The sequence below is a fragment of the Loxodonta africana genome, chromosome 1 (genome assembly GCF_030014295.1).
Source record: "Loxodonta africana isolate mLoxAfr1 chromosome 1, mLoxAfr1.hap2, whole genome shotgun sequence".
Classification (NCBI taxonomy): domain Eukaryota; kingdom Metazoa; phylum Chordata; class Mammalia; order Proboscidea; family Elephantidae; genus Loxodonta; species Loxodonta africana.
In genome coordinates, this window is record NC_087342.1 from 235,893,367 (window position 1) to 235,907,475 (window position 14,109).

General features: G+C 41.8%; 1 protein-coding gene across 1 annotated transcript in view; it reads right to left on the reverse strand.

The window, feature by feature from the left end:
• Positions 1-14,109, reverse strand: part of PDE10A (phosphodiesterase 10A) — a 114,167-nt gene that overhangs the window by 37,461 nt on the left and 62,597 nt on the right. Inside the window, exons 11-14 of the mRNA XM_023559358.2 lie at positions 11,959-12,101; positions 10,826-10,909; positions 8,936-9,086; positions 5,273-5,428 (exon numbers count right to left, since the gene is read on the reverse strand). Of these exons, the coding sequence (XP_023415126.2) occupies positions 5,273-5,428; positions 8,936-9,086; positions 10,826-10,909; positions 11,959-12,101 (534 nt within the window). The remainder of the gene's footprint in view (positions 1-5,272; positions 5,429-8,935; positions 9,087-10,825; positions 10,910-11,958; positions 12,102-14,109) is intronic.

The following is a 14,109-nucleotide window of genomic DNA, read 5'->3' on the forward strand; positions in this document are numbered from 1 at the left end:
GAACTATAAAGAAAGCAGCAGGAGATGTAATTCTGGAGCAGGTAGAGGGCAGTCATCAAAGGCGTGTGTGTCAGCAAGAAACTTGGGATGCATCCTTCAGGCTGCGGAGGACCCCTGGTAACTTTTAAACAGGAGAACAACATGGTGAGACATATGTTTGGAGGACAGAACTGAGAGACACAAGCCTAGAGGAACCAAAAACCCATTGTCATTGAGTCAATCCTGACTCATAGCAACCCTATAGAATAGAGCAGAACTACCCTATAGGGTCTCCAAGGCTGTAATTTTTATGGAAGCAGGCTACCACATCTTTTTCCCACTGAGTGGCTAGTGGGTTCAAACTGCCATCCTTTCAGTTAGCAGCTGAGCATTTAACCAGTGTGCCACCAGGGCTCCTTAAGCTTATAGAAAAGTGTAATCAATAGGGGGAAACTGCAGTAAAACAGGCAAAACACGATGAAGGCCTCAACTGGGATGTCTAGCAGGGGGTTTGGGGTTTTTTTGGTGGATAGCCATTGGTTAACTTCCTCATCCTTTCTTTGATTACCCAGATATTCAACAGGTAACAGAGGCAGCTGTACTGAAAATCAACGCTTGGTTCAACAAGAAGCAGTACCATGCAGCAACACACACACACATAAAGCTTTCAAAATGCCTGGCTGGGAATTGTGTCTAGCAATTGTGTATTGAATTTCTTATCTTCTGTCTATGTCACCAGAAGAGGGCTATTTCCAGACCCACATCTGTCTGCATGGCAATGCAGATAAAGGAAGTCTGCAGAGATCAAAGTGGCAATATGAAAGTCTTTCACTTCAATGCAACTATATGCCCTTCCAATATTGTTGTAACTGGAAATATGGCCTTTTTACTGCTATCAAAGGATAACATCTTAAATGGTCAAGTTTGGAGGTATCTTTTGACAAGATATTAAATTGGCAGGACTTGGTAACCCACATGAAAGATGGCTGTAAGGACTCTCACCTGTCTGAGGCTATGTGGTGGCTGGAGTTGCCCCCCAGGGGATACAGAGCAGAGACGGTGCAGAAAAATGACAGGCATGATTTGGACATATTGAATTTTGAGCTCTAGCAGCTGGAAACAGGTCTCACTAAGCAGTAAGCTTAAATACAGGTCTGAAAGCCATTAGCATACTGTTGTTGCTGTTGTGTGCTGTCCAGTCAACTCTGAGTCATAGTGACCCCTCATAACAGAGTAGAACTGCCTCAGAGGGTTTTCTAGGCTGTAATCTTTACAGGAGCAGATCACCAGACGTTTCTCTCACAGAGCCATTGGGTGGGTTTGAACCATCAACCTTTCTGTTAGCCTCTGAGTGCTCAAACACTGAGCCACCGGGGCCTCTTATTAGCATATGAGTACCAGTTAAAAGACTGAGCAGATCAGGCAGCTGGTGAGAAGGTGGCCTGAAGGCAGGACTTCATAAACTGGAACCTTCCTCCTTCTAGGATGTCCGCTTCATGAGGTCAGGGACTCTGGCTTGTTTCCTTCATTGCCATATCCCCAGTGCCTAATCTGGGTGCTGGCAAATGGGAGGAGCTCAATAATCACTTTGTCGAGTTAAATTGAGTCCCAATTAAATTATTAGATAAAAATCAGAGGACAAAAAACAAAACAAAACAAAAAAATACTCAGAGAAGTATCATGAGTATATGATGTGAAATAAGTCAAGCATCTAGAACTTGTAAGAAAGAAACCTGTCCTGAACACTCTTGTCCATGGAGACTGGGCTCAGTCTGTTTATGGTTCTGATGTTTCTCCGGGCCATATCTCACACAGGAGGTTTTGGTTAGACTAATTCTAAACTGGTGGTGCTTTTTACTCGAATCTGTGACGTCACACTTTCCAGATTCCCTTTCCTGTAATGGACTTAGTACCTTGTCTTCTCTAAAGATGGAGGAACAAATCTGCCCATACTGTCATCCCATCTGTAATACCTTGAATCTAACTCTTCTCCAACAAGCTTTTGGAGGCTAACAGCTTGTCTGTTAATTTCCTGTCACGTATTTCCTGTTTCTGTGTTCTATCATTCTGGGCACATTGCCTTATGTAGTCTGGCTGGGGTCCACATTACTGATGGCTACCTAGAATGAGACAAATCACTCTGAACCTCCAATGTTGATGGAAACTCAGGGGGATCCAGGGTTGATGACAGCTCAGGGAGATCCAGAGTTGATGGCAGCTCAGGAGGATACAGTGTTGATGGTAGCTCAGGGGGATCCAGGGTTGATGGCGGCTCAGGGGCATCCAGGGTTGATGGCAACTCAGGGGGATCCAGGGTTGATGACAGCTCAGGGAGATCCAGAGATGAGGACAGCTCAGGGGGATCCAGAGTTGATGACAGCTCAGGGGGATCCAAGGTTGATGGCAGCTCAGGGGGATACAGTGTTGATGATAGCTCAGGGGGATCCAAGGTTGATGGCACCTCAGGGGGGTCCAAGGTTGATGGCAGCTCAGGGGGATCCAGGGTTGATGGCAGCTCAGGAGGTTCCAGGGTTGATGGCAGCTCAGGGGGATCCAGGGTTGACGGCAGCTCAGGAAGATCCAGGGTTGATGGCAGCTCACGGGGATCCAGGGTTGACGGCAGCTCAGGGAGATCCAGGGTTGATGGCAGCTCACGGGGATCCAGGGTTGACGGCAGCTCAGGAAGATCCAGGGTTGATGGCAGCTCACGGAGATCCAGGGCTGATGGCAGCTCACGGGGATCCAGGGTTGATGGCAGCTCACGGGGATCCAGGGTTGATGGCAGCTCAGGAAGATCCAGGGTTGATGGCAGCTCACGGGGAGCCAGTGTTGATGGCGGCTCAGGGGATCCAGTGCCGAGAGAGCTCACATGGGTTGGGACTCTCTCCACTCCTGCCTGCTGTGCTGTTACTGCTGCATCACAAGCATAGTTTCCATTCCACCCAGGGACTATACATGTTGAAGGCCCTGCCTCCTTCAAAACCGATTTTATTAAAAAAAATTATTTTTCCACACACACGAAAAGAAAACCTTTATAAAGGCTATTAAAATATATTTACAGGTTAAACTGCCAGAGTTATTGTCAAGGTCACATGTATGAATTCATTTAGGACTTGAGAGATGAGGTGCTAATGGAGTGAGTCCTAATAATGTCTAGATGAGAGCAACCCGATGTCATTTCTGGCATTTATTCTTTTCTCCTATACAAACAACTAGCCTCAAATGACGAATGAGGCCAAAAGAGACATAAAACTGTCATGAAATTTGATAATGTTCTTTTTACAGGTTATTCGTATCTGTCCGTCTGTACACATATGTACATTTGCTTGACACCTTCCATCTGGTACCTCTGGCACCTTCCCAGAGTTGAGGAGAAAAACTCCGGAGTAATACACACACATGAGCATGTACGCGTAAAAACCTGCTGCTGTCAATTCTGACTCATAGCGACCCTACAGGACAGGGTAGAGCTGCCCTGTAGAGTTTCCAAGGAGCACCTGGTGGATTCAAACTGCAGACCTTTTGGTTAGCACCCATAGCATTTAACCACTATGCCACCAGGGTTTCCATGTGTATGTATGTGTATGTGTACCTGTGTATACATAAATGTTGTTGTTAGGTGTCAAGTTGGTTCTGACTCATTGCAACCCTATGTACAACAGAATGAAACACTGCCCGGTCCTGTGCCATCCTCACTATCATTATGTTCAAGCCCATATATATATACATATATACACACATGCACACACAGACACACACGGACACCTTTTATGCTGCTTAAATTTCTATGCATGGATATACGTATCTATAGAAGCCCTGATGGTGCAGTGATTAAGCACTCAGCTGCTAAATGAAGTCAGTGATTGGAACCCACCAGCTGCTCCGAGGGAAAAAGATGTGGCAGTCTGGTCCCATAGAGATTACAGCCTTGGAAGCCCTATAGGGGCAGTTCTACTCTGTCCTGTGGGGTTGCTATGAGTTGGAATCAACTTGACAGCAATGATTTGGTTTTGGTTTTGGATATATTTATCCATATCTATATTGTTAAAAAAAAGACTGCTGCCCATGGAACATGAGAAGTGGAGACTCCATACAGCTTTCAGGGGCAGCCACCCCATGGGCAGGCAGAACACCCAGCTACTTACTGGATATGGCTGAAAAATGATCAAAATGGCTCCACATATAAGATAACTCTCACTTTACCCAAAACCAAAAAAAGAAAAAAACTGTTGCCAGTTGAGTCAATTCCGACTCCTATGAGTCACTTCTATACAGCAGAGTATAAACTTGAAATTCCCTTCCTTATCTCGGTTTGGGTCTCCACTTTTAATTAAGGCCTTAGTCGTTCTTCTCTGTATTTAAAAGCAACTACCAAAACCTTTCACAAAAGCACTTGCACTTCAATGTTTATCTGCCAGAAAAGCCTGGAGGCAGTGGGACCAGGACAGCTCATCTGGCTGGGGTTTGAGAAGGTATGAGCCTGTAGTCCTATGGTCGCCTGGACACGAGGCCACATGAGGAGTCACTAGGAAAAGCCCTTGGGAGGTTGGGGGGAGGAAAACGCAAAACGGGAGAAAATAAGACAGCATCAAGGGGCAAATGCATTCCTGCTTCACATCTGCCAGAGGGTCTGCATGAGTTTCGTTGTGGCAACTTTGTGAAATCAAAACCCTTCCCTTAGACACAATCACAGCTGAGGAAGATTTATCTTCCGGCTCTGAGGTCCTGACAGGAGAGGAAAACACAGGGTCAGCTTTTCTCAACTCAAATTCCACATTTAAAAACGTCTGTGAGGGGAATACAACCAGGAGGATGCTAGAGCTACCTTCCTGAGGTGAGTGTGAGGAAAAAAGCCTGAAATAAAGAAGCATCATCTGATTCACACGTCGAAGTGAGACCTGCCATTGTCTAAGTCAACCACGAAGAACATCTTAAAATCAATGAATTAAAAAAAGAAAAGGACTCCATAACACCCAAAACCTTGCCTTTGCCTGACTTGTAAGGCTGGTTGCTCAGTACCTTCCGGTTTCAGAGTACAACAATCCAGAGGATTACATTAAACCATCCAGAACAGACATTGCCTTATGGTATCACGTACTGATCGACAGAAGACCTAAAAATCACACACATATTCAAAATCTTCATAAAGGACTCTATCCACAAAACTCACAATTGTTAATGATGACTAAGATCTTACACTAAAGCTTGGCTGTTTTTCTAGAGGAAGCCGTTGACAGTAACCACAGCACGGCTGAGACCCCGCGGTGGATGGGGGCCAGCGCCAGGCCCTTACCTGGAGGATGGACACCGTCTGGGAGAAGTGGTGCTGCTCCATGGTGGAGGTGGAGTACAGTGCTGCCAGCGGATGATCGAACTTCTGCAGGTAGCTGTTACTGAAGCCCCTGTGGTCCAGGTCGTGGCACAGACATGCTATCAGCAGCCCTTTGCGCTTGAGGAAACAACAGATGCGTGATGTTCAAACAAAGAAACAGGAGAGCACGCTTAGAGCTTACCATTAATGCTTCATTAACCTCTGCCATTGACACGGCTCCCCAATGTCTCATTTATGAACCTTTGACTCCAGACAAGCTCACTTCTTTTTTAACCTCTTTCTTCTTTTTTCTGCTCTGCAACTTGACAGTCAAATTATTCTTGAGTTTTTCTGATCAACTCTGGGAAAGGGCTTGGAGGTATCAGGTCAAAGGTGTAAAGCAAAGGTAGCAAAGGTTAGGGATGAAGCAAACCTGCTCCAAGAGAGGCTGGTTCAATTCCTTCACGTGAAGCTTTATTCAGTGTCATAGTCTAATGAGAGAATGTTATTTTTACTATAAAAAATAAATATAACAACTAAGTTATACAGCATGTGAAAAATGGCAAATTGTAAAAGAAAAAAGCAGGCTAAGGGGGATGAGAGGGAGGTGTGTTTGGAGTGTTACATGAAGTGGTCGAATGAGCCTGGCAGAAAAGGCCAGACACGCAGCAGGGAGGCAGGAGGACCTGGAGGAGAGCATCGTGGGCAGAGGGGTCAGGTGAACGGATACTTTCAGGGGAGGGTGCCTGAGAGTCCTGGGGCCAGGAAGGCGGCCAGTGGGCCTGCAGCAGAGGGACTGAGGGGAGATGGGGCCAGAGAAGAGCTGCAGAGGAGGAAGGCTGCAGACCCTACAGGCCTTATATTCCAGTGAACCAGGGAAACTATGGGAGTTTCAAGCAGGCAGCGACATCACCTGTCTTAGGCGTTTAAGAGGCCATGTCGCAACTGCCCTGGGAATAGGCTCTAGGAGAGTAAGGGAGACGGGTGAGGAAGCTTTCCAGGAAATTCAGGCAGAGTTTGGGGTGGGATAACAATGGAGGCTGTGAGATGTGATTAAGACCTAGACCTGTTTTGCAGTAGAGCCAGCAGGATTTTCTGATAGACTGCATATGGAGGGAAGGAGAAGAGAGGGGAAGGTGCAGGAGGGGAGGGGAGGGTGAGGATATGTTCTCTACATCCTGCTCCTTCTTTAGTCTCATTAAGCAGCACCAATTTCTCCTGCAAGCTAATTACCAGGGTGGTCTCTCAGATCATTAACACATCTAAAACGACAACGTGTACATGGGTTCAGTTTGTGTGTTTGGTATTCATAAGATAACTGAATGAGTTATGCCCTGAGTATTCATTAAAGCTTTTGGGTTATTAACAGACTTTGTACTGCTGCATCAACCACAGATAATTGGACAACCTCTACTGTACAACAGATCAAAGCTGTTGTGTACATCTTTCCATTTTTCTTCCCTAGGTAATTATTTTTTGACATAACTTTCAATACTTTTGTTAAAAGTATGATAGAATCATGCATCTGAAAATAATACACAAAATAATAAGCTCTGCTAAACATCTTCCTCTAACAAAATCAATTAATTTCTAATAGCTCTATTACAGATTAAATATCCTCTTTATAAAAATATTCAAGCATTTCCATATGCAATTTTGAGATTATTTTTAGGCAACATGACCTGAGTTTTTAGAAAAATATAATAATATGATTCATTCCAGCAGTGAATTGGGAATTTCAATCAGAATCAAGGTACAGCAACAAAATTTTTCCCACTTAACTTTAAACTTTCCATTTTCAAATACAAATTTCAATGTGTAATTTCTATTATTTCTTAAACTCCCAGACTATCTTATGGCAAACAGAGAAAATGAAATTGCTTTTTTAATCTAAAAGTCTCAAAAATACAGGGTTTAATGGAACAGAAAACTGTTTAGACAACAGAAAAAGAACATCTGGTTAGTTTATAAACTATTAGGTTCAATGTCTCAGTTATCTAGTGCTACTATAACAGAAATACCACAGACAGGTGTTTTTAAAAAATATAAATTTATTCTCTCACAGTTTAGAAGGCTAGAAGTCCGAGTTCAGGGTGCCACCTATAGGGAAAGGCTTTTTCTCTCTGTTGGGCTCCGGGGAAAGGTCCTTGTTCCTTGGTTCCTAGGTGATCTTCATGAGGCATGGCCTTTATCCTCCCCATCTCTGCTTGCTTCCCTAACCCTAATCTGCTCTTTTATATCTCAAGGGAGAATGACTTAAAACACATCCTACACTAAAAAAAATACTAATGCTGTCTAATTATCATAAGGAAGAAAACCCTATTCCCAAATGGGATTGTAACCACAGGTATAAAAACCAAACCAAATCTGTTGCTGTCAAGTAGATTCCAACTCCCAGCAACCCTATTAGACAGAACAGAACTGACCCATAGGGTTTCCTAGGCTGTCATTTTTACGGAAGCAGACTGCCACCTTTCTCCCCAGCAGCAGCTAGTGGGTTCGAACTGCTGGACTTTTCAGTTGGCAGCCGAGCTTTTAACCAATTTGCAACATGTATTTTTGGGGAACACAATTCAATCCATAAAACCAAGCTAACCTAACGTGAACTCGGTGTGACATAATGGGCAAAGGCAGGGCTGGAACCCAGGAGCTCTGAGGTCTGGGTGGAATGTGGCCTTGGGAGAAGCACTTTCACTCCTCAGAGATGACTGCTCCCCTTGCTCTGCTGGCCAGCTGTCGCCTGAAGTAGGATGTCCGTCTTGTGGAAGAGGAGAAGAAACTGCATTTGATCTCGGGCTTTCCCGGGCAGTACTAGGACAAGTGTGGCGAGAGGACAGGGAGGGAGATTAACCGTCAGAATTGTTCCATGGTGGTCAGGATCGTCCAGAGGGGGAATAAGCCTGTTTGGGGGCAGGAAGTTACTGTCACTAAGCACTTAGCTGGGTTTTTGAATAAGAGGATTCAGACAACGGTGGGTGAATGGACTAGACATCTCCAAATCTCCTAAGACCTGGAAAGTCCCGGGTCACCACCTCTGGGTATGTAGAGTCAGATAAATCAGTTAAACAGCTCAGAGCCCCTGTTTCCTTATGGATTCTGACTCAGAGTGACCCTATAGGACAGAGGAGAACTGTCCCACAGGGCTTCCAAGAAGCAGCTAGTAGATTTGGATTCAAATTGCTGACCCTTTGGTTAGTAGCCAAGCTCTTACCCACTGGACCACCAAGGCTCCTTCCTTATGGTAAAAAAAAAAAAAAAAAATAGGCATTTATATCTTGGCTTCTCAAATCAGAAGGATATGTCTACATTATCCAGGGAATGTTCGCCGAGTAACAAAGGGAAGCTGCGGGTATAGAAGCTAGAAGAGACAAGGACCTTCCCCTAGAGCTGACACAGAGAGTGAGAAAGACTTCTCTTAGAACCAGAGTCCTGAATTTGTACTTCTAGTCTCTTGAACTGTGAAGCAGTAAATCTCTATTCTTTAAAGCCACTCACTTGTGGTATTTTTGTTACAGCAGCACTTGGAGACCAAGACACTTGGGTACAGAAATCTGAAAAAATGTGTTTCTATTAATTTACTGAACCAAAATTTGCCCTGGAATAGCACACCCCATATCCACCCCATCCAGCACGGCCCGCTCCTACCTCCAGGTCTGTGAAGAGCCCTGTGTTGTTCTGAAGGATGGCATACATGCAGTGGGCTACGGTGACGGCATGCTTCCAGTTGTGGTACGGAACACGCCGGTAGTTTTTCTTAACAGACATGATAAAGCGACACAACTTCTCAAGGTCGAAGCTGTGCAAAGAGAAATTGTATGACAGAAGCCATTATGTCACATTTAGGTGAGGCGTCAATACCTTCTAGAGAAAAGCTCTTGTTTACGTATGCCTATGTCTACACTCACAACATCGGGCACCCTATCACACTAGAGACTGTAAAGACACCTACGCTCACTGAGTCCATGAGCACTGGACCTTCACTGACCACTTTCCTTCTATCTCTCCAGCCAGAAAGAAATAAGAAAATAGAGACTCTTATATAGGTTCTGTTCTGACATATGAATGGCCCACCAGGGAGAAAACACTAGAATCGGCATCATTCACCAGGAGGTAGTCACTGTCATCCCCCCACCAACGTCCTTACCTTTGCAAACACTTCCTGGCCCTACAGCGCCCAACAAACAGCAAAATATCATCATCCTGTTCAAGGCTACAGTGGAGCCACTTTTTGCAAAGAGGGTATTCAGAACTGCGAATATGTATACCGTGAGAATTTTCTAGATGAGTGATTATCCTTGCAAAGTCAAATTGTTACGGTACATCAAATTCTTAAGTGGCAAATGACCATATCCAAACACTGACACAGGATATGAATGACTATGACATTTATTTTTATATACTATGTGATTATTATATTTTATTTTTATATCTTTGTTACTACAATGCATTTATACTTATTTAAAACCCTATCAACTTTCCAAATGGATTTAAGGCTGCTTAAACCAAAAACACATCAACATAAAACAGAGTCCTTTGAAATACCAAAGAGGTGAGAGTTCATAGCAGACCCTAAAAATGCAGGTAACCTGGGTTGTTCTTTACTGAGAATTTTCCAATGTCCTTGAAGCATAAGGTATGGTATTTTTAGAGTTCCAACTGGTAAAGCTTTTGATTTATATCTAAGAAATACCTAGACTTAGCTACAGTTATCTTGTGTGCATCCTTTTAAAGCAGCAGATTAGAAAAAGTCACTGACAGAAACAAAACAGAAGGCACAGAATTTCGCAGTGTTCCTCTATAAGCCATTTAATGCCTAAATGAGTAAAAAGAGAAAAAGAAAACTATTCCCTGCCTTTTTATGTATGTGTGTTTAAGCTATAAAAAATCAGATATAAAGAAATGTGTCCAGAACAGGCCAAAGTGAATGGGAAAAATCTGCACTGAAATGGTGCATAATTAAATTACTGACCAAGTACCAGAGCTTGAATTAGGAGGCTTCTTTCTTTTACACCTATTTTAACTGAAGGGTAATGTACGCTGAAATTGATGCTAAATTTCCCTCGGCAGGAGAAGACCTGGCAATCTGTCCCCATAAAGATTACAGTCTAGGAAATCTAATGAGGAAGTTCTACTTTGTCACATAGAGTCTCTATGAGTTAAAATTGACTCGATGGCACCTAACAACAACAACATTCCAAAACACTGTTTTCTGAGGTGTGTAACTACATTGAGTAGTTGCCCTGTCTCTTAGTTACACAAGTGTAAAGTACTTTTAACCTATATTTTTATGATAGCCCAGCTGGATTCCTGGTTGTTAGCCAAGGTGCTGCCTTATTGCCAGAGAACTCAGCAGCCCGTAATGGATGTCTGAAAAGACTGTGAATATCTCCAACATCAGCCCATTTTTATTTAAATATTTAGAAAAAATAATTTTTATACGCCATACTTTAAGGTAATTCTAAACCAAGAAGGTGGCAGTGGAAGAGATCACCTCCAGTCAATACTTAAACAAAGGAGTGTTTAGGTAATTCGTACCAGGCTATCCCACAGGACCGATGGATCATATGGACAAAAATTCCAGGCCACATGTTTTCAAAAGGACCGATGTCAAAGTGAAATCTGAAATCAGAAGAAGTCAGTCTATTATGAAATGCAGTTAGGATAAATACAATAACAAGTAAAGAAAGTAACTGAGCTACAAAGGTGCTAGGGGGCCCAGCATCCCACTCCTGCCTTCGCAGACTCTCTTCTCTTTGATTTAAAGGTCTCTAGAGAGGGGAATTCTATACATTCTCTTAGGAATGTCATCCAGTACCTAAGTCAATACTCAGTCTTTCTATTAAATAACCTGTAAACAAGGACGCTGCAGCTGTTATCAGAGAAATTAAAAAGTACAAAATAATTTATGTTGTTACGGATACTACACATATATTGTACAATTCAAAATTAAGGGGAAAAACACTCTTACCAAAAGTATTTTTTAGAGTTGAAAATTACTTTTATCTCCTATTTAAACCCAGAGGAAAAAAATGATAAATATAAACACCCAAAGCTATTCCCTATTTTTCATTTGCTGATTTAGTTACTAACCTTCACCCGGAAAAAACAGAGTAGTAAAGTATACACGATATTCCCAGTCGCAAGTCAAGCCTCGGGTATGGGCCACTTGTGAAAATTTTCTATGTAGCTGAGTAAATGTTAGTTTACACTTAAAATGAGCACACAAATGGTCACAGGTCCTACTACCAATAACTTAAATACATTAGCAGAGGATTGAAAAACAAGGTGTGCAAATTGAAAATCATTTTTAAATTCTCAAATTTAATTTGGAAATTTAAATGAAAATGAAGACTTAGATATCTGATATTAAATGCCATTTTGAATGTTACACACTACATGGTATAAAATATACATCAATACACTAGCTAACATTTAGGTTATCACATTTCAAAACCAAGTTCAGGTTTCTCTTTTAAGGTAAAGACGTCTGGTCTTTATTTCCTGGTTCTATCTTAAGTTTGGAATCATTTCGGAAGGGAAAAATGGCAATACGTGGAACTACTCGGATGTAATAGGACCTTTGTGGTCCTCATTCTGCAACCCATTTCACTCAAGTTCAATCCATTAAAAATCTGTTCCCAAGGAAACTGACAAAGCGCAAAGCTCACAGTTCGACTTCCTTGCAGAGCCTCATGGGGAGGGTGAAACGCATGAGGCCCTGCCACTCTTCCGCAGTGCAGATGCTGTGATAGGACAGCTTCTCCATCGTGACCCGGTAGATGCACTCTGAGTGGCGGATCCTATGATACATCTGAAAAGCAAATCCAGTGAACAGAAACTGGCATGCAATCTGATAATGAGATGAAACCCGAAACCATTCTAGTAAACTGAGGTCTGTGTGTGTGTGTGTGTGTGCGCGCGCGTGTGCGTGTACATCACGTGCCTCACACACAAATATCATTTCGCAAGTAATCCATATTCTGTTTAGGAGATGAACTTAAAACAGCTGAGCTGGTGAGATCAGTTGGTGTTTATGCTTGTGAATCAATACACGGGTGAAATTAACTAGGAGGGGCCTCTTAAAGGGGAAAAGAAGAACCTTCTGCAGTAGATTAATAACGAAAGCATTTGCTATGACAGTGGGATTAAAGAGCTTTTATAACATTTTGCATTTTTTCGTAACACCTAATACATAGGAAAGCCCACTGAGGTATCATTTATGGTCTACATAATAGTATGAATGAGACAGAAAAGAGTTAAAATAGTTTCTCTATGTCTGCTCTTTAAATATTCAGCTTATTATTGATATCACAAAGTTCTCTAGGGGCCAGGTTTGGAGTTCATCAGCCCCTGCGATGGCAGGAGCCAGTAGAATCATCAGCCTGTCATCTAAGCCACAGATCTGGGATTTGCCAGCCCCCGCAAATGTGTGCACCATTTCTTTACAATTGTGTGAGCCATTTCCTTGAAGGAAATTTCTGTCTATATATATCTATGTATGCTTCACTGGTTTTTCTCCTCTAGAGAACCCAGACTAAGACAATCAGTTAAAGAATTTGTGGATTTACTCCCCAAAAATGTATGCTCACTTAATAATTACAGGCACATGCACTCTGCTAATATATTTATTATATTTATACTTACATTATAAAATACAAGCAAAAATAGAAATTTAAAACATAAAATTTTAAAACATTTTATTTTACTTACTGAATAAGACTCTTTTGTTCTTACTAAATAATTGTATATATTTTTAAAGAAAGTACTTTAAATTAATATATGCCATCCCATTTTTTTTCTTAATACTTCATGACACAGTCACTTTAAGATTTGGTTCAGTTTAACTGATTTTAATACTTAAGACTGTCCACTTACTATTTGAGAAAGATATGCCAAACTTATGTAGGCCCAAATGGAATACACGTAGTATTACTGGCTGTGCTTACTTAAATACCACACTTCTATTTTTGTTTACTAACCACTAATTATAACTATAGGGTCACTATGAGTCGGGATCAACTTGACAGCACAGAACAACAACAACCACTTACTATATTTTTTGGTTGGAATTTGGCTAGTAAAAATCCATTTTCCCTGATGTCAACCAGTTGATCCTACAAACTAATCAGTTTCAATTTCACATATTATCAAAATGGGTTCAAAGCCAAGGAAACTCAATGAAACTTTTCATGAGGAAGATTTTAATCAGTTCAAAGCTGCTCTATAAAAAATATTCCATTTTAAAACAGGCAGAAAGAGAGGAAAAGGGAACACAGAATAGATAAACAGAAAACAGATAGTAAGATGGTAGATTTAAACCCAAACATGTGAATAATGACATGAAATGTAAATGGTCTAAACACCCCAATTAAAAAGGCAGAGATTGTCTGATTGAATAAAAAAGGAAGGCCCAACTATATGCTGCTTACAAGAAACTTACTTTAAATATAAAGACACAAATAGAGTAAAAGTAAAAGGATGGAAAATGATATACCATGTAACAACAGTTATAAGAAAGTTGGAGTGGCTATATCACTATCAGACAAAGTAGATTTCAAAGCAAAGTCTATTACTATTACCAGGATAAAGAAGGTCATTTCAAATGCTAAAGGGTTCAGTTCAGCCAGAGGGCAACAATTGTAAATGTCATGCACCTAATAGCAGAGCTTTGAAATACATGAAGCAAACACCTAGAGAACTATAAGTAAGACAGACAAAGAGAAAAATCCACAGTCACAGTCAAAGATTCCAATACCACTGTTGGAACTGACCTTCAGTTCAATGACCTAAACAAAATTCCAGTAGGCTTTTTTGTAAGA